The sequence below is a fragment of the Mustela lutreola genome, chromosome 6, assembly GCF_030435805.1.
Source record: "Mustela lutreola isolate mMusLut2 chromosome 6, mMusLut2.pri, whole genome shotgun sequence".
Taxonomy (NCBI): Eukaryota; Metazoa; Chordata; class Mammalia; order Carnivora; family Mustelidae; genus Mustela; species Mustela lutreola.
The window spans coordinates 20,961,553-20,980,460 of NC_081295.1; the positions used below are offsets into that span (position 1 = coordinate 20,961,553).

An 18,908-nucleotide genomic window follows, 5' to 3' on the forward strand; every position below is an offset into this window, starting at 1 on the left:
ATAAGCCTTTGTATTGATTCTGATACACACTGAAATTTGTGAACTACTGCAGTGGGTTGTTCTGAGGACTATGACTTTTACTCTAAAGCTCTTACAGAAATTTGAGTAGCCACAATTTAACTTAAACTTGAAAGGATTACTTTAGCAGTTCTGTGAAAAGTAGATCATCGGGGATAAGGGTAGAAGCAGGGGAGGGCATTAGGGTTCTGTTTCATTAATCTGGGTGAGATGAGAAAACACACTGACTTGTACTTAGGTAGTAATGGGAGTAGTGAGACGTGGTCAGCTTCTGGATCTATTCTGAGGTTTGAGTCAATAAGCTTTGCTGTCTGATTGGATGAAAGTTGTGACAGGAGTCAAAGATGACTATAAATATTTGAGTCCATACTGCTAAAAGAATGCAAGGTGCAGGCAGAACAGGCTGACAGGGAAGATTTGGAGCTCATGTTAGAACATTTTGAGTTCGAGATGTTTATATGAAAACTATCTTAAAGTCTCTCTGTTACTTCCACCTTAATCTAGGCTTTCCTCTGGACCATCACAGTATCTTTTTAATGGAATTTCCTTCTATTTTTGTCTTGCTCCAGAGCCACGAGAGTACTCTTCTTTTAAGATACACTGAATCCTCTTAAAATCACTTAAAATCCTTGAATGGGGGCACCTGAGTGGCTCAGTGGGTTAAAGCCTCTGCCTTCGGCTCAGGTCAGGATCCCAGGGTTCTGGAATCAAGCCCCACATCGGGCTCTCTACTCAGCGGGGAACCTGCTTCTTCCTCTCTCTCTGCCTGCTTGTGATTTCTGTCAAATAAATAAATAAATTTTTTTTAAAGATTATTTATTTATTTATTTGACAGAGAGATCACAAGTAGGCAAAGAGGCAGGCAGAGAGAGAGAGAGGAGGAAGCAGGCTCCCCGCTGAGCAGAGAGCCCAATGCGGGACTCGATCCCAGGACCCTGAGATTATGACCTGAGCCGAAGGTAGTGGCTTAACCCACTGAGCCACCCAGGTGCCCCATAAATAAATAAAATTTTTTAAAAAATCCTTGAATGGCTTCATATTGTTATTGGAATGAATTTAAGCTTCTAACCACAGCCTATGTGATCTGACCCTTACCTACCTCCATACTTAAATTTACTATGCTCCATCTAGAAATTTTGTATGGGTCTTCTTTCAGTTCCTCTGATGTGCTGAGCTCTTTCCCAGCTTCATACATGCAGTTTGCTTTCCTTGAGTGCTCTATCCTTCTCCAGTCCTTTAAATCCTTTACCTCTTCAAAGAAGTTTTCTCTGATTTCCTTACTTAAAAATAGGTTGTCATTATTGTTATTCTGTATCTCTGCCCATTCTTTGTTTCCTTCAGCACTTAATATAGTTGGCAATTATTTTAATTTTCATTTACTTAATTTTTATGTATTTCTCCCACTAGCATGTAAGCTCTGCAAGAAAAAGGACCATGTTTGTCTTGTCCACCGTGATGTCCTTAGCACTTTGTATGGTGTTGGACACTTAGTAAATATGGCTCAGCAACTATTTGGTTGCATAAATGAATAAGGTACAAGTTCACACCTATCCTATGATAGTAACAATTAGGTTAAAGATAATTATCAGCTTTATATTCTAATTTTTTAATGTTTAATCGTTTCTAAGGAATTTCCTATACATATTCTCATTTCAAAGTTGAGTTTCCAAACGGCCTAATAAAATGAATAGTTACCAGTCTTTTTTTTAAAAGTAAGCTCTTTCCCCAACAGGGCTTGAACTCACTACCCTGAGATCAAGAGTCACATGCTCTACCAACTAAGCCAGCCGGGTGTCCCACTTACCAGTCTTTCTGTATTTTTAATGGGTATTTTCTTAAAGGCATTGTCATGTTTTTAAGAATCCGAATACCTGAAGTGAAAGATGAGCCGTTCTATGGCTGCCATTTCTCTTTTTCCCCTTATTCTAACTTTTTTCCTAACCTAGATCCCTTTTTTATTACCATACATTTTAGCTTCTATGATTATTTTAGTCCTTCAGTTTTTCCTATTTCTTTAGACAAGGTTGCGCATAACTACCAAATTAAAATTTGTACAGGTTTAATTCCAGTCTTTTTGGATAATGCATTATCCTGAGGCTAGGTCAAGAGATAGGATTAGGACTTTAGGTTCATTTCTGGAATTCCTTGCTATTTAGCTGCCATGATTCTAGAAAATATCCTAAAAAGAGATTCCTAATCCATGTAAGTTAATTGAGATCTTTTGCTATTCATTTTCATTTTCTTTCTTACTGTTATTAAAAAACACTTAATTATCAGGTATTTTTTAAGCATAAAATACCTTTTCAAACTCTGTTCCATCCTGCCTTCTTCCTTCCAAAGGATCTCCCTGTTGAGGAATTCTTTTAGCAAAACCAACTGAAGCCAACAGCAGGAGGTAAGGGTTGCCAGTTAGATTTTACAGAAGCAGAAAATTGAATCTATAGAATTTCCAATCTATATCCTAATCTATATATATCCTAATACTCCAAATCTATATCCTAGATTTAGAAAGAATTTTAGAGGTTTGATAGTCTTAACTTATATTCAGTTTTTGAAATTTATGAAATTTTAATTACAAAACCCTAAAGATCGTGAACAAAACCAAAACAAAGCAAAGAAAACATGTACTACACTGCACATTTAAATTTTTCCCCTATTTATCTGGCTAAAAATAACTCATGTCTCCAGGTAGAGAACTCTATCTATATGAGAAATACCATAGCAGGAGGAATAAACAGTTGAAATTTTGCCAGTGAGAGAGAATGAAATCATTCATGTAATGTGTCTTTGTTTCATGGCAACAAAAATGGGGTAAATAGTGGCCAACTACACGAAGTGGTTAGGTGTTTTTAAAAAAAAGTAGGGTGGGGGGGCGGGGGGGAAGAGTGAAGAAGGGTAAGGGATAAGGAGTGATGGTCAGAGAAGGCTTTTACGAGGAAGTGAGGAAGTTTCAGTAGAAACCTGAATGAAGACTGAAAACAAACCATGCCAGTGTTCAGAGCAAGCTTTCCAGGCAGAAAGAATGGCAAGTACTTGAGAGTGGAGTAAGTTAGAGGGGCTGAAATGTTCAGGATGGCTAAAGGAGGAGTGATAGGACACAAGATTGGAGTGAGTGGTAGGGACAAGATAAAGAACCTTTTAAGACTTGGTAAATGGTTGGATTTTGTTTTTGGTTTTGGTTTTTTTAAAATAGAAATTGCTTTACAACAATCATGTAGATGGCTGAGACCTAAAAGCTTAAACTAGCTAGGGGAAATAAAAGTTTATACTCTAGGGGCACCTGGGTGGCTCAGTGGGTTAAAGCCTCTGCCTTTGGCTCAGGTCATGGTCCCAGGGTCCTGGGATCGAGCCCCACATCGGGCTCTCTGCTTAGCAGGGAGCCTGCTTCCTCCTCTCTCTGCTGACCTCTCTGCCTACTTGTGGTCTCTGTCTATCAAACAAACAAACAAACAAACAAATAAATAAAATCTTTAAAAAAAAAAAAAAGTTTATACTCTAGATAATGACTCTGCTGCCAGATTATTCCTGTATTTGATGTCCACTACACTGTCATGACAGAAATGGTATCCTAATGAGGATAAATTCTATCTAGTGCCCATTATAAAGGGACAGTATTTTTTGAATGAAAGTGAATGGGTTTACCCACCTAAAGATTTAACCAACCACTTATTTACAGATAAACTCTAGGAAGATATGAAACTTTTTATTTTATATGCAAATTCATACTTGTTTATATATTATTTCTAATTATATTATCTTTGAAAGTGATAGTCTGGGGGCACCTGGCTGGCTCAGTCTATAGAGCATGTAATTCTTGATCTCAGGGTTGTGAGTTCAAGCCCCATGTTGGACATGGAACATACTTAAGAAAAAAAAATGATTATGGTAGTCTGTATATCAGAGGTACTGGTGTAGTTTCAGATCCTTCTGAAATGATGCAACATGATATTCCAACTTATTTCATCTTGCACTGAAGACTTGTTTCTCTCCTGACCATGTGGGATTTTGCTTCTTCCTTTCCCATTCTAGCTAATGCCCTTGAGAAAAATCCTGCCTTAACATAATTAGGGTCCTCAAGTAAGGCCATGGTCTTTTCAATCTCTTAAGTTCCTGTCTGCACAGTTTTCGTAGGCTTCATTTGAGTTGGATGTGTGTTATGCACACACACGTGTATGTGTGCATATATAATATAGGTAAATTGTCCCTGGCTAGTGAACTTACAAAATCAATAATAAACAGAGACAAATAAGCAAAGTAACATGAATGCTGTTTTTTGTTTGTTTGTTTTTAAGATTTTGTTTGTTTATTTGACAGAAACAGAGGGAACACAAACAGGGGGAGTGGGAAAGGGAGAAACGGGCTTCCCACTGAGCAGGAAGCCCAATGTGGGGCTCGATCCCCGGACCCTGTTATCATGACCTGAGCTGAAGACAGACCCTTAACTGACTGAACCACCCTGGTGCCTCATGAATGCTATTAATTAAAGGACTTGAATGCTATTAATTAAAGGACTTTATTAGTGAAGAAATACAGCTTTTGACAGAAAAAAAATGGGAAATAGGTCAAGAAGGTACTTGAAAGGTCTCTGGTTTTTTTATACATGGTTAGAGTAAAGAGAAAAGACCTTTTTTTTTTTTTTTTAAAGATTTTATTTATTTATTTGAGAGAGATTACAAGTAGACGGAGAGGCAGGCAGAGAGAGAGAGAGAGGAGGAAGCAGGCTCCCTGCCTAGCAGAGAGCCCAATGCAGGGCTTGATACCAGGACCCTGAGATCGTGACCTGAGCGAAGTCAGAGGCTTTAACCCACTGAGCCACCCAGGTGCCCAAAAAGAGCCATTTTTTAATAGAGATATTATTATTGAAATTAAGGTATAAATGGTTTACCACTCCTTTTTGTCCCTAGTTTTTGAAAGTCTTATTTGTATAAACTTCTTAAGTAACCAGATTTCAGTATTTTATATATTAACCTATTGTAGATTTAATTGGAAGGTTTTGAATGGTTTTGTTTGTTTTTTAGGGTTTTGGTTAATAATATAAATAAGACTGAATTAGGTCACCTGAGTCTAATTTGGGAAACAAGCTGCATTACTTCATCTCTGAATGCACAAAATAATTTGAAACATCTTTTTCTTTTATTTCAGGCCTTTTTATGGTTATCATGAGAAGGAAAGACACTTTATGAAGATCTATCTTTATAATCCTGCGATGGTGAAAAGGTACAAGATAAATAAAAATATGAATAACTATCACTTAAGTATTTTGGTAATAATAAGAAAAATCTAGAAGAAAGGATTATATAGGTTGTAGCATTATTAAAGGAAGAGACCATATGTATATTTATGTGCAAAAAGAGACCCATAACTTGGCCTCTAAGAAGAATATTTTAAGAGTGAAAGGACCTTGTTTGATGGCCCCTTACCGCTTCGATGATGGCTGCCTTGTAGGATCTTAGTAGCCGGGGCAAATGTTCAAAACCAGGAGAAATTTGCTCTTTAGTTTCAAAGCAAAAAGAAATATATGAGAGTGAGGCCAGAGTATAAACTAAGAACTCAAAATCCTTTTGACTCTTTATTAATGTTAGTGAAATTTTATATCCCAGGTTTTTTGTTTGTTTTGTTTTGTTTTTTTCTTTCCCTCAGTAAGTCTGTCTATATCTTATTTTTTCAGTGGTCCTGGAGTCTAAGTCATTAATGGCAGGAAGGGCACATGTAAAGATTTCAGTCGTCCTCTGGGGCTCACAACAAGGGTTTTCATTCTGTGTGGTGATGAGTAGGATAAAAGTGTCGTTAGAGAAATGCTTACTGTTGTTTTTTCAGAAGACCTCTCTGCTAGTAAGTACTAGGTTTCAAAAGGTAACCTTTTGGTAAGACACAAATTGAATGTTTCCCCAGAGTGGATTTAGGCACCAAGAGAGGCACAGCTACCAACTATGTGAGGTTTATTCTGAATTAGGCCAACTGAGTGCTTCACTGAATCACTGTCTTAATCCCAATGGTTAGTTATTCTCTTTTCCAGGTAACCAGTGAAAACTAGTTTTCTCTATAATCTGCTCCCACCCTTATCCCAAACAGCTTCTGTTATGTAGGGCACCAAAACAATTTTTCAGAACAGGCACTTACAGACAATGATGTTTCTTATACCACTTCCGTTGGTCACACTTTCTTATATCCATGGAGTCCAAAAGAACAATCACTGTGAATTCTTACCCTGTCTTGCACACACAGTGGTGAGAGAGTAAACCTTAATCATTTTTACCCTTTCTCAGCCTCAAGTATGCTAGAGGGGGACCCATAAATAAAATGTGCATTATCTTTAAAAATAGCCTAGTTCTATGTGAAGTATACATCTAATCTGTTTTTCTTACTTCTGACTATAACAGTCAAATACTTATTAAACTCTTTCCAGTAAGTTTGCTTTAAATTATATAGTCAGGTTATCATAGTGGCTATTGAAATTCCCTGATTTATTGAGAGATTACTTGTATTCAAAATCTGGCTCTACTTCTTATCTCCTGGGACGATTTAGGCAAGTTATTTTCTCTGTCTGTGACTTATCTTCCTCATCTGTAAATAGGGTTGATGTTAGCACACTTCGTTCTGATAATCGAATGTGTTAATATCTGTAAATCGCTCCAAACAGTGCCTGGCACATTATAGGTGCTGTGTTGGCTATAGTATATATGAAAAAGATTTTCATATTTTATATGAAATATAAAATTCCTTATTTTATATAAATTAAAATATTTATTTTTTATTTACCCTTGCTCTTAACTTTTCTCCCTATTTTTAAAAGATTTTATTTATTTGACAGAGAGAGCGAGATCATAAGTAGGCAGAGAGGCCAGCAGAGAGAGAGGGGGAAGCAGGCTCCCTGCTGAGCAGAGAGCCTGATGTGGAGCTCAATCCCAGGACCCTGAGATCATGATCTAAGCCGAAGGCAGAGGCTTAACCCACTGAGCCACCCAGGCGCCCCTATCCTTTTATTTTCCATACATATATATACACACATATACACACATGTCCTCTTTTTAAAATTTCCATATGCGGGGCACCTGGGTGGCTCAGTGGGTTAAGCATCTGTGCCTTGGGCTCAGATCACGATCCTGGGGTCCTGTGATCAAGCCCTGCATCAGGCTCTCTGCTCAGCGGGGTGTTTATTCTTCTGTCCTTTCCCCCAGCATGTACTCGCTTGCTCTCTCAAATAAATAAATAAAAATCGTAAAAAAAAATTTTCCACATACAATTGGTGTCCTGCTAGAACGTAAGTCCACAGGCAAAGAATTTTTTCTGCTATGTTTGATGTATAATCCTCAGTGTTCAGAATATATGTGTCTGGCACTGAGTAGTCAATAACTTTCTATAGAATGAATCAATCCTATATATACCATTTGGAGACTAGTCTCTTGCTTTCTCTACTTGCTCATCTCCTGTGAACTTTACTGCCATTTTTTTTTTTTTAACATATAATGTATTATTTGCCCCAGAGGTCTGTGAATCGTTAGGCTTACATACTTAACAGCACTCACCATAGCACATAGCCTTTGCAATGTCCATAACCCAGCCACCCTCTCCGTATCCTCCCTCCCCCAACACTCAGTTTGTTTTGTGAGGTTAAGATTTTCTTATGGTTTGTCTCCCTCCTGATCCCATCTTGTTTCATTTTTTTCCTTCCCTACTCCCCAAACTCCCTACTCTGCCTCTGAAGTTCCTCATCTCAGGGAGATCATGTGATAATTGTCTTTCTCTGATTGACTTATTTCACTCAGCATAATACCCTCTAGTTCCATCCACATCATTGCAAATGGCAAGAGTTCATTTCTTTTGATGACTGCATAGTATTCCATTATATATATACATATATACACCACATCTTCTTTATCTATTCATCTGTTGATGGACATCTAGGTTCTTTCCATAGTTTGCCTGTTGTGGACATTGCTGCTATAAACGTTTGGGCGCATGTGCCCCTTCAGATCACTGCGTTTGCATCTTTAGGATAAATACCTAGTACCTACTCTTACCACACCCTGAAATTTGTCCTGCCTCTGAGATTTTAAATGCAGACATCTTGATTTCTGACTACAGTCTTCTTTTTTTAAAAATTCTTGAGATCTAATTTACCACAAAATTCACACATTTTAAGGATATGCAGTTCAGTGATTTTTTTTTTTTTAAGTAAATTTGCTGAATTGTACACTTACCACTATAATTCAGTTTTAGAACCTTTTCATGGCTCTAATAAGATCCTTTATATGTTGTTGGGGTTTTTTTGTTTATTTATTTTTAAGATTTTCTTTATTTCACACAGAGAGAGACAGAGAGAGAATACAAGCAGGAGGGGTGGGAGAGGGAGAATCAGGCTTTCCACTGAGCTGGGAGCCCAATGCAGGGCTTGATTTCAGGACCCTGAGATCCTGACTTGACCTGAAGGCCCACGCTTAATGACTGAGCCATCTAGGTATCCCTGTTTTGTTTTGAGGCTTTAAACTCCCTGGACTCAAGACTACTGCCCCATTCTGTATAACTTTCTCCTGCAATTAATTTCTTTCCTATCCAGCTCAGATTCTATTCTCTATCTTTTCAACTCCTTTGTCTGCCAGGTTAACCATCAGTTCTGGGTTAATCTGCTTATTTACCTTTTTTTCTCTGCTATAAACTCTGGCTTCTGATTATTTTTAGGATACAAAAAAATCACAACAGAATGGTGCCACTGTGAATTCATAGTCTTCAACTTCTCCTGGGCCCTGCCTTGTCTTATTTCTGCTTTTCTCTAATTTTCTTCTTACCTTTCTTCACCCTCTTTACTCCAGTGTGAAGCCCCTCCCAAGGCTTTGCCTTCTACTTCATAGGGAAAATGGAACTCATCAGTCTAGAAAAGTAGTTGTTAAATTGTGCACTGGGGATTCCTTAGACCCTTTCGAGAGGATCTGTGTTGTCAAAATCAGATCTCCATGTTGCTAAATCTAGTTAATACCATTTTGTCCTTAACTTCTGACCTTATGTCTGTGGTTATAGTGCTTTAAAATAACCCCAGGTGTTTATTTCTTTGATATAAGCCTCCTCTGATTTTCCTTATACCTGTCTGATTATTCATATTTATGCCATTTTGTTGGTTCCTCTTTTAACATCTGCAGCTGTTCTTGGGCTTATGTCTTAGGCTTTCAGCTTTTCTCTCTGTACTCTCACCTCACTGTACAGCCTTATCTACTGTTATGGTTTGGTTTAGTTTTTTTCTTTTTGTTAATCTTTATGCATTTGACTTTCAGGTATATATCAATAGCCTAAATTTTCCTCCAGAGCTCTGGATCAATGTATCACACCATCTTCTGGATAAATAGAATAGCTTTGCAGTTAAGAGTAAGGGCTCACAAATCAGAGAAAACTTCTATTTTAGCTCTTCCGCTTTTAATTTGTATGATTTGGGACAACCTTTTAATCTAAGACTCAGTTTCTCTATTTATAAAATGGGGATAATAGTATCATAGGTTTGTAGTGAGGATTACCTGAGATTAAGCATTTGAAACAACTAACACAATGTTTAATACATAGTCCTTAAATATGTTAGCTGCCTCTGTTGTGTAAATGAAGTTATTCTTGTCCCCATTCTCATTGTCATTCATTGTCAGTATTTTCATGGAAACCTACCTGAATACCCCACAATACCTAAACCCCAAGATGTCTAAAACGGAGTTTATCCTTAATCCCTCTCTGAAATTCTGCAGAGAAACCTGTTTTCTTCTAGTCCTTTCTATTTGGAACAAGCAGGCAGAGGCAGAGAGAAGCAGGCTTTCTGCCAAGCAAGGAGCCCGATGTGAGACTTGATCCCTGAACCCTGGGATCATGACCTGAGCCGAAGATAGTGGCTTAACCGACTGAGCCACCAAGGTGTCCCTAGTCCTTTCTATTTCAGTAACATGGCAGCAAGAAATCTAGACATCCTCCTTAACTCTTATTCTGCCATATCCTCTGCATCTAATCAGTCCCCAAGGCTTGACTATTCCTTATATATCTCCTGAATCAACACAGTGCCATAGTCTTTGTCAACGCTACCATCATCTTAGTTTTTCCAAAATAGCTTTCTCACTTCCTAGCTCTAGTCCTGTGTATTGTCTAGCTACCCTGGTCATTTGTCTTTCCTGCTCTTTACTTCAAAGGCAAATTCTACTATCTCTTGGAATGTTTTAATAGACTGCATGATCTGACTTTTCATTATCTCTCTAGCCCACACCCCTGTAGACACACTCTCCACAGCCTGTCACTAAGCCTCACGCAATGATTTCAGTTCCCAAATAGGCCGTGTTTTCTTGTGACCTTTCATATGTATAATTTTATTGTGTGAAATACTCTTCCCTTTCTTTAGAGAAGAAATATCTTTAATTCATCATTTAGTCTCCTGCTTAGAGATTTCTCTTCAAGAAGGCTTTGCAGAAACAACTTCTGTACCTTTATCTTATTAATCCCTTCTAGATGTTTCATATACTTCCCTTGCATAGCACTTACACTTTTTATAATCACCTATTGTTTGTGTTCTCCATCATGAAGGAAAAATAACTCAAGAGAAGACAAATATTAAAATAGCAGTATTTCAGAGTAGTGGATTTGAGTCATAAATCCTTTTTCAGGATGTTTGTAATAATCTTGTAAAATGTTTCTCTCAGTGTTTAAAAGGAGAAACTCTTTTTTTTTTAAAGATTTTATTTTTAAGTAGTCTCTACACCCAATTTGGGGCTCAAACTTAGAACCTGGAGATGAAGAGTCACATACTCCACTGACTGAGACAGCTAGACACCCCAGGAAAAGTTCATATTTTAGAAACTTTTCACATCCTATTTTTTTAATATAATTAGTATTAAGTTGGTTTTTGAGGTCAAAATATTCTTCATCCAAGTAGTTTTTTGTCATTTTCTTTGAGTGTGCAGCTGACTTTAAAACTTGACCAAACTTTTAATTTCTAACAAAATACAAATTTTCAGTAAAATTAAAATAAAAAATTTGTGTGCTAATATAATGTGTTTCATTCTCTATAGTAGTATAATGTTTCATTTGACATTTTAGGAACCATAATTTCATGATATAACTTTTTTTTCTAATTTAGGATATGTGAACTTTTGCAAAGTGGAGCCATAATGAATAAATTTTACCAGCCTCATGAAGCGCATATTCCCTACCTCCTACAGCTGTTCATTGACTACAATCTCTATGGAATGAATTTAATAAATCTGGCTGCTGTCAAGTTCCGAAAAGCAAGAAGGAAAAGTAAGGTTAATTCCACAAGTTCAAATTAAAGCTTTGAAACAAATGTTATGTAATTGATGATTCATAAAATGACATATATTTAGAAAATAACTGCTGAGTTGATAAAGAATAAAAAGGAATATGCAGGGCGCCTGGGTGGCTCAGTGGTTAAGCCTCTGCCTTCAGCTCAGGTCATGATCTCAGGGTCCTGGGATCGAGTCCCGCATTGGGCTCTCTGCTCAGCAGGGAGCCTGCTTCCTCCTCTCTCTCTGCCTGCCTCTCTGCCTACTTGTGATTTCTCTCTGTCAAATAAATAAATAAAATCTTTAAAAAAAAAAAAAAAGGAATATGAAAATGGTATTAGGGTTCATCAGGAAAAGAATCTCAAAAGAATTTTTTTGTAATAACTTTATTGAAATATGATTCACATACCATACAACTCACTCATTTAAAATGGACAATTCAGGGGCACCTGAGTGGCTCAGTGGGTTAAGCCTCTGCCTTCAGCTCAGGTCATGATCTCAGGATCCTGGGATCGAGCCCCGCATCAGGCTCTTTGCTCGGCGGGGAGCCTGCTTCCCCCCCTCTCTCTGCCTGCCTCTCTGTCAAATAAATAAATAAAATCTTTAAAAAAATAAATAAATAAAATAAAATGGACAATTCATTGGCTTTTAGTATAGTCACGGAGTTGTACGACCATCACCACAATCAAATTCAGAACATTTTCAGCACTTCTAAAAGAAAATCTGTAGTCTTTAGCAGTCACCTTTAACCCTTCCATGCCTCCCACCCCTTAGCAACCACTAATCTGTTTTCTGTCTCTGTATGTTTGCCAGCCTGCACATTTCCCATAAATGGAATTGTATTTTTTTTTCATTTAGCCTAATGTTTTCAAGGTTCATCCATGTTATAACATCTATTAGTGTTTCATTCTTTTTATGGCCAAATAACACTCTATTTTATGAACATATTACATTTTGTTCATGAGCTCATCAACTGATGGAAAATTTGAGTTTCCACTTTTTGGCTATTATGAGCAAAGCTGCTTTGAACATAAGTACAGATATTTGTGTAGCCATATATTTTCACTTCTCTTGGGCACATATCTAGGAATAGAATTTCCGGGTCAGATGGTCTAGCATCTTTTGTTTTTGTTCTCATCGAATTCCTTCTCTTCTGCTTGAAACAAAATGAACCCAACATTCTTTTTCTGCCAATGCTATTGTCCTGTTTTAATTTTTTCTTTTTATTCACTGCCATACTTATTAAACCAAAGGCTAGCTTTTTTTATCTCATAGTTTGCTGTCTATTCTTTTTGGTTTAACTTCTTACATTTCTTCTACAGTATCCAAACTATGCTCAAAAAAGTAACCAGGGAGGATTTTTTTTTCCCCCTGCTCAATAACAGACTAAGTGATTATAATTAACCTTCCTATTAAAAACAATTTAAAGGCTAAGAAGATTTTTTAAAAATCTTAAATGCATTAAAGAGATACAAAACAGCAAAGAAATACTGGCCAAAAGAGGAAATAGACTGCTGAAAATCAACCTTTGCCCTGAGGGTTTTGCTCACCCTGGAAAATTTGGACTCTCCATTGAGACAGCCTTTCCAAATGAGAGAGGCAGAAACAAAACCCAGGGTCTCATTGGGTAAGATGTCCTTACAAACTAGGAAGTGGAACAGCTTTAAGATACTTCCTTGGGAATAAATTTGAATTTGAATTCCTTGGGAATAAAAGAGATTCCCAGATCTAGAACTTGATCTGAGGTAGTGATGGTCTGGTCATATACTCACCATTCAGTAGAGGCAAATTCTAAATTCTACTGTAGAATTTTACTACAGGTCTTAAATTATTCCTAAAAATAACATTTCAAATATAATATGTTCACACAATTTAGAATATACCAGACACACAAGAAAATTCTCTATGAGCAAAACCTAGCAAACACTGATGTGTGCACACATGTGCACATACGCATGCTCTAAAGACTTACAAGGAATTCAGGTACTGGAATTACAAATGCAGTTTGGAAAACTATAATGCAGAATCCTTATCAAATATAATACTATTTGCAATGTTTTACTATATAATGTTATACATACTTATAGTTGTGTTTGTCATGTCTCTCCATGATGCTGATAATACCTTTACATGAAAGAATTTAGATGCAGTAATACTATTTCTGAAAACAGATTTTGTTATATTGAAAACTTAAATACTACATATTTTAAATCCACAAAAATTGAAGCATTGACCAATATATGACTCACCTTTTTAAGTAGACCAAAATAATTCATTTGTTCATAACTAATTCTACTAGATAGTAATCTTAGTTTTAGGTGCAACTTACAGTTTACTAAATGCCAGGTTTTCTGGCATCTCAAAATCTTAGAATTTTATACAATTCTGTATAAAACAAGTTGTATAAATAGTCCATAGGATCCCGAGATAGAAATCATCTGATAAAGGATGAAGTAGTCTGTCTGCCCAGTATCTTTCTTTTTCTCCATAGAGAAAAGGAATAGAAAGTGAAGGCAGGAAGAGAAAAGATATAAAAAGGCAGGAGAAGGATAACTTCACTGCTTAACTTCCTTCCCTGCAGGAATTGTTTCCCTAAATTTTTGTGAGGGCTTGGTTATTTCTTATCTGGGAGATCCTTCTTTTGGTGAGGGGGGCAATGTAGAGATTTTCAAGAGTAAAGCTTTAAGGAATCACATTACCCAACTTCAAGACATTTATTATAAAGCTACAATAATCAAGATAGCATGGTATTAGTAAAAGGATGGGACATACAGACCGACGGAACAAAAGAGAACCCAGAAACAGACCCACACAAATAACATCTACTTATCTTTGGCAAAGGTACTGTCTTAATTCAGTGAAGAAAGGATAGTTTTTTCAACAAATGGTGCTGCAATCATTGGATGCCAGAAAATAAAAATAAAAGAACCCAGACACATACTTTATACCTTATGTAAAAATCAAAATGGGTCATAGACTTCAATGTGAAATTTAAAACTATCAGACTTACAGAGGAAAACAAAGGGAAAGTCTGCCTGACCGTGGATTGGCAATGAGTTTCTAGGTAGAATACAAAAAATATCCATGAAAAGAAAACTGCTAAGTTGATTTTATCAAAATTAAAAATTTTAGCTCTGTGGAAAATACTATTAATGAAAAGGTAAGTCACACACTGGGAGAAAACGTTTTCAAATTACCTACCAGATAAAGTACTTGCATCTAGAATATGTAAAGAACTCTCAACAGTAAGAAAGCAAACAATCCATTTAAAAATGGTCAAAAGAGGGCGCCTGGGTGGCTCAGTGGGTTAAGCCGCTGCCTTCGGCTCAGGTCATGATCTCAGAGTCCTGGGATCAAGTCCTGCATCGGGCTCTCTGCTCAGCAGGGAGCCTGCTTCCTCCTCTCTCTCTGCCTACTTGTGATCTCTCTCTGTCAAATAAATAAATAAAATCTTTAAAAAAAAAAAAAAGGTCAAAAGAGGGGCACCTGGGTTGCTCAGTCGGTTGAGCATCTGACTCTTGGTTTCAGCTCACTTCATGCATTCATGGATATGGGCCCAAGCCCCACTCCCCCACACTCAGCATGGAGTCTGCTTGAATCTCCCCCTCTGCCCCTCTCCTAATATGCACATTTGTGCTCAAGCTCTCTGAAATAAATATTTAAAAAATAAAGTCCAAAGATCTGGACAGATCCTAGCAAAGAAAAAGATGTAACAATGGCAAACACATGAAAAGATGGTTGTTAATATTATATATCATTAGGGAAATACAAATTACAACCACAAAGAGCTACTACTGCGTACCTTTTAGAATGGCTAAAATCCAAAAACTAGCAATACGTGCTGGCAGGGATGTGGAACAACAGTAACTCATTCATTGCGAGTGGGAATGCAAAATAGTGCAACCACTTTGGAATACAGTTTGGCAGTTTCTCATAATGTTAGACGTAGATTTACATGACCCAGTGATTGCTCTCCTCTGCATTTACCCGAGTGATTTAAAAGTTATGTCTGCCCAAGAACCTGTATGCAAATGTTTATAGCAGCTTCATAATTGCTAAAAGTCTAAAGTAACCAAAATGTCCACTCATTGGGGTAGTGGATAAACTGTGATCTAACCATACAGTGGAATACTGTGAATCAGTAAAAAGCATCAAGCTATCAATTCATACATTGATGAATCTTTAACACATTTTACTGAGTGAAAGAAGCCAGACCCAGAGGCTCCTAATTGGATGATTTCATTCATAAAACATTCTGGAAAAAGCAAAACTACAGAAATGGAAAACATATTAGTGGTTGCCAGGGATTGGAGGAGAGGGGAGTATTGACTACAAAGCAAATATACAGGCAAACTTTGAGGGTGAAGGAATTGTTCTGTATGGTACTGCATGCGTCTATATATTTATCAAACCCATAGAACTATACCTTAGTTAACTAAATGTTGAAGGTTAACATCCTCAGTGGTGTCATGTGATACTGTGTAGCCCCTCATGTGAGGTGATGAGGAGGACACTTCATCTCTGTGATACTTCAAAAACCCATTACCACAGTCCAGTGATGAGAAAAATGTCAGACAAACCCAGATGTGGGGGGATGTTCTACAGGTTACCTGGCCTGTACTCATGATTCTCAAGGCTATGAAAAACAAAGAGAGACAGAAATAGACCAGATGAGACTTAGGGAGACGGGATAACTAGATGCCATGTGATGTACTGAATTGAACCCTGAAACAGAAAGTGGACAACAGTGGAAAAACTGGTGAAATTCAAATAAAGTGTGCAGTTTAGTTAATATTGATGCATCTGTGTCCATTTATTTTGACAGATGTACTGTCATAATGTAAAATGTTAACAGTAGAAACTCTGTACTACCCTTGCAACTTCTCTATAAATGTAACATTATTCCAAAATAAAAAGGTTATCGAGGGAATAAAAGAATACAGCAGGTTGGTTATCAGTATCAAATACAGATGATAGTTCAATTAGGATTGAAGAATGGTAAAGATTCTAGACTATGAACAGTAGGTATTTATAGGAAAAGAAGGTAACTTTCACAGAAGTTTATTTCCAATAGGAAAACGTGAGAAAAGTTTGAGTTTTCAAATATATGTAAGCCATTTGTTTTAGTTACAGAAGTTAGATGAGAATTAGAATGTTAATTAGAAGGATTTTTTTTTTCAAGATACAGAAAATTTTTACAATTTGAAGGCAGGAACACATGAGATTTAGTTGGAAATTAAAAGCAGGGAAATTGTTGCAAATATGATGAAATAAAATTTATATCTTAATTCCTTATACTAAATGTCCCTCAGGTTTTGGTTTGTTTTGTTTTGCTTGTTTTGTATAAAAGGTTATAGTGAAATCTTGGAAAGAAGAAGCAAATCACTTTTTTATATTTTACCATGTTTCTGAGACACATTAAACTGACAGTTTACTTATGGTAAATTAATATGTATTACATATATATGCATAACTTAACATTTTTGTTTTGGAAGACAAGTTAATGTACATAATGAAGTCTTTTGAAAATGGAGTAAATTAGGGGCGCCTGGGTGGCTCAGTGGGTTAAGCCACTGCCTTCGGCTCAGGTCATGATCCCAGGGTCCTGGGATCGAGTCCCACATCAGGCTCTCTGCTCAGCAGGGAGCCTGCTTCCTCCTCTTTCTCTCTGCCTGCCTCTCTGCCTACATGTAATCTCTCTCTGTCAAATAAATAAATAAAATCTTTTTTTTTTTTTTTAAAGATTTTATTTATTTATTTGTGAGAGAGAGAGTGAGAGCGAGCACAGGCAGACAGAGTGGAAAGCAGAGTCAGAGGGAGAAGCAGGCTCCCTGCAGAGCAAGGAGCCCGATATGGGACTCGATCCCAGGACGCTGGGATCATGACCTGAGCCGAAGGCAGCTGCTTAACCAACCGAGCCACCCAGGCGTCCCAATAAATAAATAAAATCTTTAAAAAAAAAAAAAAAGAAAGAAAATGGAGTAAATTAAAAAGTAGATAAGATTTAGAAATTTTAACAGTATATAGGAATATACAGTTTTTTTCCTCAGGATTTCTGTTATATAATCAGGTGTCAGATGAATGGAAATGGTGCTAATTACTGTAATTGTTAAGGTGAAGTATATAAACAGAGTAAATATTTTGAGTACCACAGAGGTATTTTGTATTTTTTATCATCCACAATTGAAAAACTATATATGTATATAATTGTGTGTGTGTGTGTGTATTTTTTAAGTTAGGGAGTTTCCATGTTCTTTAGGGAAATATGCTAAAACAGTGTGCAAAAAGTAGGTAAAATGGTTTTTTTAATGTCATCAATAACTTTGAATCAGTAAACTTGTATAGATTCTTTTTTCATATAAATTTGTTAGAAAATAATATTTATGGTAACTTACAACTTACAAAGTAATTTCATATTAATGCCCTAGCCACCTAACAGCAAAGTTTTTAAAAACATCTGAAAGTATATAAAATCACTTACATGTTTTGGCATGTGTTTTATTAAAATAACAAAGATAATACCTGGTCTTAGTCTTAATTGCACTATTTTGTGATCAGGCTAACCAAATAAGATCAAAGTACTGGGGTACATTGGTGGTTCATATGGTTGAGTGTCTGACTCTAATCTGAGCTTGGGTCTTGATCCCAGGGTGGTGAGTTCAAGCCCCATACTGGACTCCATGCTGGACACGGTGCCTCCTTAAAACAACAACAAACAAAAAGCATTAAATTTAGCTGGAAAAGATTACAAATTTAGCATCTTTCTTAATGTTAGAATTCTGTCCATGCTACTCAATTAAGCTTTCTCTTAGAATTTAAATTCCTGTAAGAGATCACAGAAAAGTTACTAAAATTTAGAGACTATTTCAGAGTGTGACCCCAGGACTCAGTGCCCGAAACCTAGACAACTAAGCAAACATGCTTAGTCCATTCTTCCACCACTGGTCAAATTGTATTTGTATTTGCCCCCGGTTTCTACTCATTGCTGTTAACTGCCATCACTTCTGAAATGTGTTACGTATTTTTTTGTTGGGGGCATAGTGTTGAAATATGTTTTGAATCTTAACCTGGAATCTGATTTCCACTAGAATTTTAGTGACGATTCATACAGAATACCCTAGGAATTTAAAGTCTATAAAAATTCTTAATTCTTCATTATTTTCAAAATGAGATTTTAATCATACCTACCACAATAGCACACTTAAATGTGTCATACTTTTATTCCAGTATCTGGGTATTGTGTCTATTTTTCTCTCTTATACATATCACAAATACTTTTGTTCCCTCTTAGTTTGGAACCATTGTTCTCTGACGTACATATGCATTCCTGTGTGTGTATGCATTTTAAGGACGCAATTTTAGAAGCTAGTCATACAGGTTTTATATTATTTTACCTAAAGGGTAATTGTATGCAGATTAAAAGTAGAATTTATCCCCTTTTACCTTTCTATTTCTAGGTGATCCATTGCGTGCAACTGGATCTTGCAATGATCGGCTACCAGGAAATTCTCTAACTGGTACTTTATTTCGGTGGGAAGAAGATGAAATACCAAGGTTAGTTAATGTTGTAAAGGGGAAAAAAAAAACCTATTCATATATAACCTACTGTAATTTAAAAATCAGTGGTTACTA

The 18,908-nt window shown here is 36.6% G+C and overlaps 1 protein-coding gene across 3 annotated transcripts in view; it reads left to right on the forward strand.

Annotated features, from left to right (window-relative positions):
- Positions 1-18,908, forward strand: part of REV3L (REV3 like, DNA directed polymerase zeta catalytic subunit) — a 187,099-nt gene that overhangs the window by 54,572 nt on the left and 113,619 nt on the right. For all 3 annotated transcript variants that reach the window (XM_059176830.1, XM_059176831.1, XM_059176832.1), the window contains exons 3-5: positions 5,161-5,235; positions 11,114-11,274; positions 18,734-18,830. In XM_059176830.1, coding sequence (XP_059032813.1) covers positions 5,161-5,235; positions 11,114-11,274; positions 18,734-18,830 — 333 coding nt within the window. The remainder of the gene's footprint in view (positions 1-5,160; positions 5,236-11,113; positions 11,275-18,733; positions 18,831-18,908) is intronic.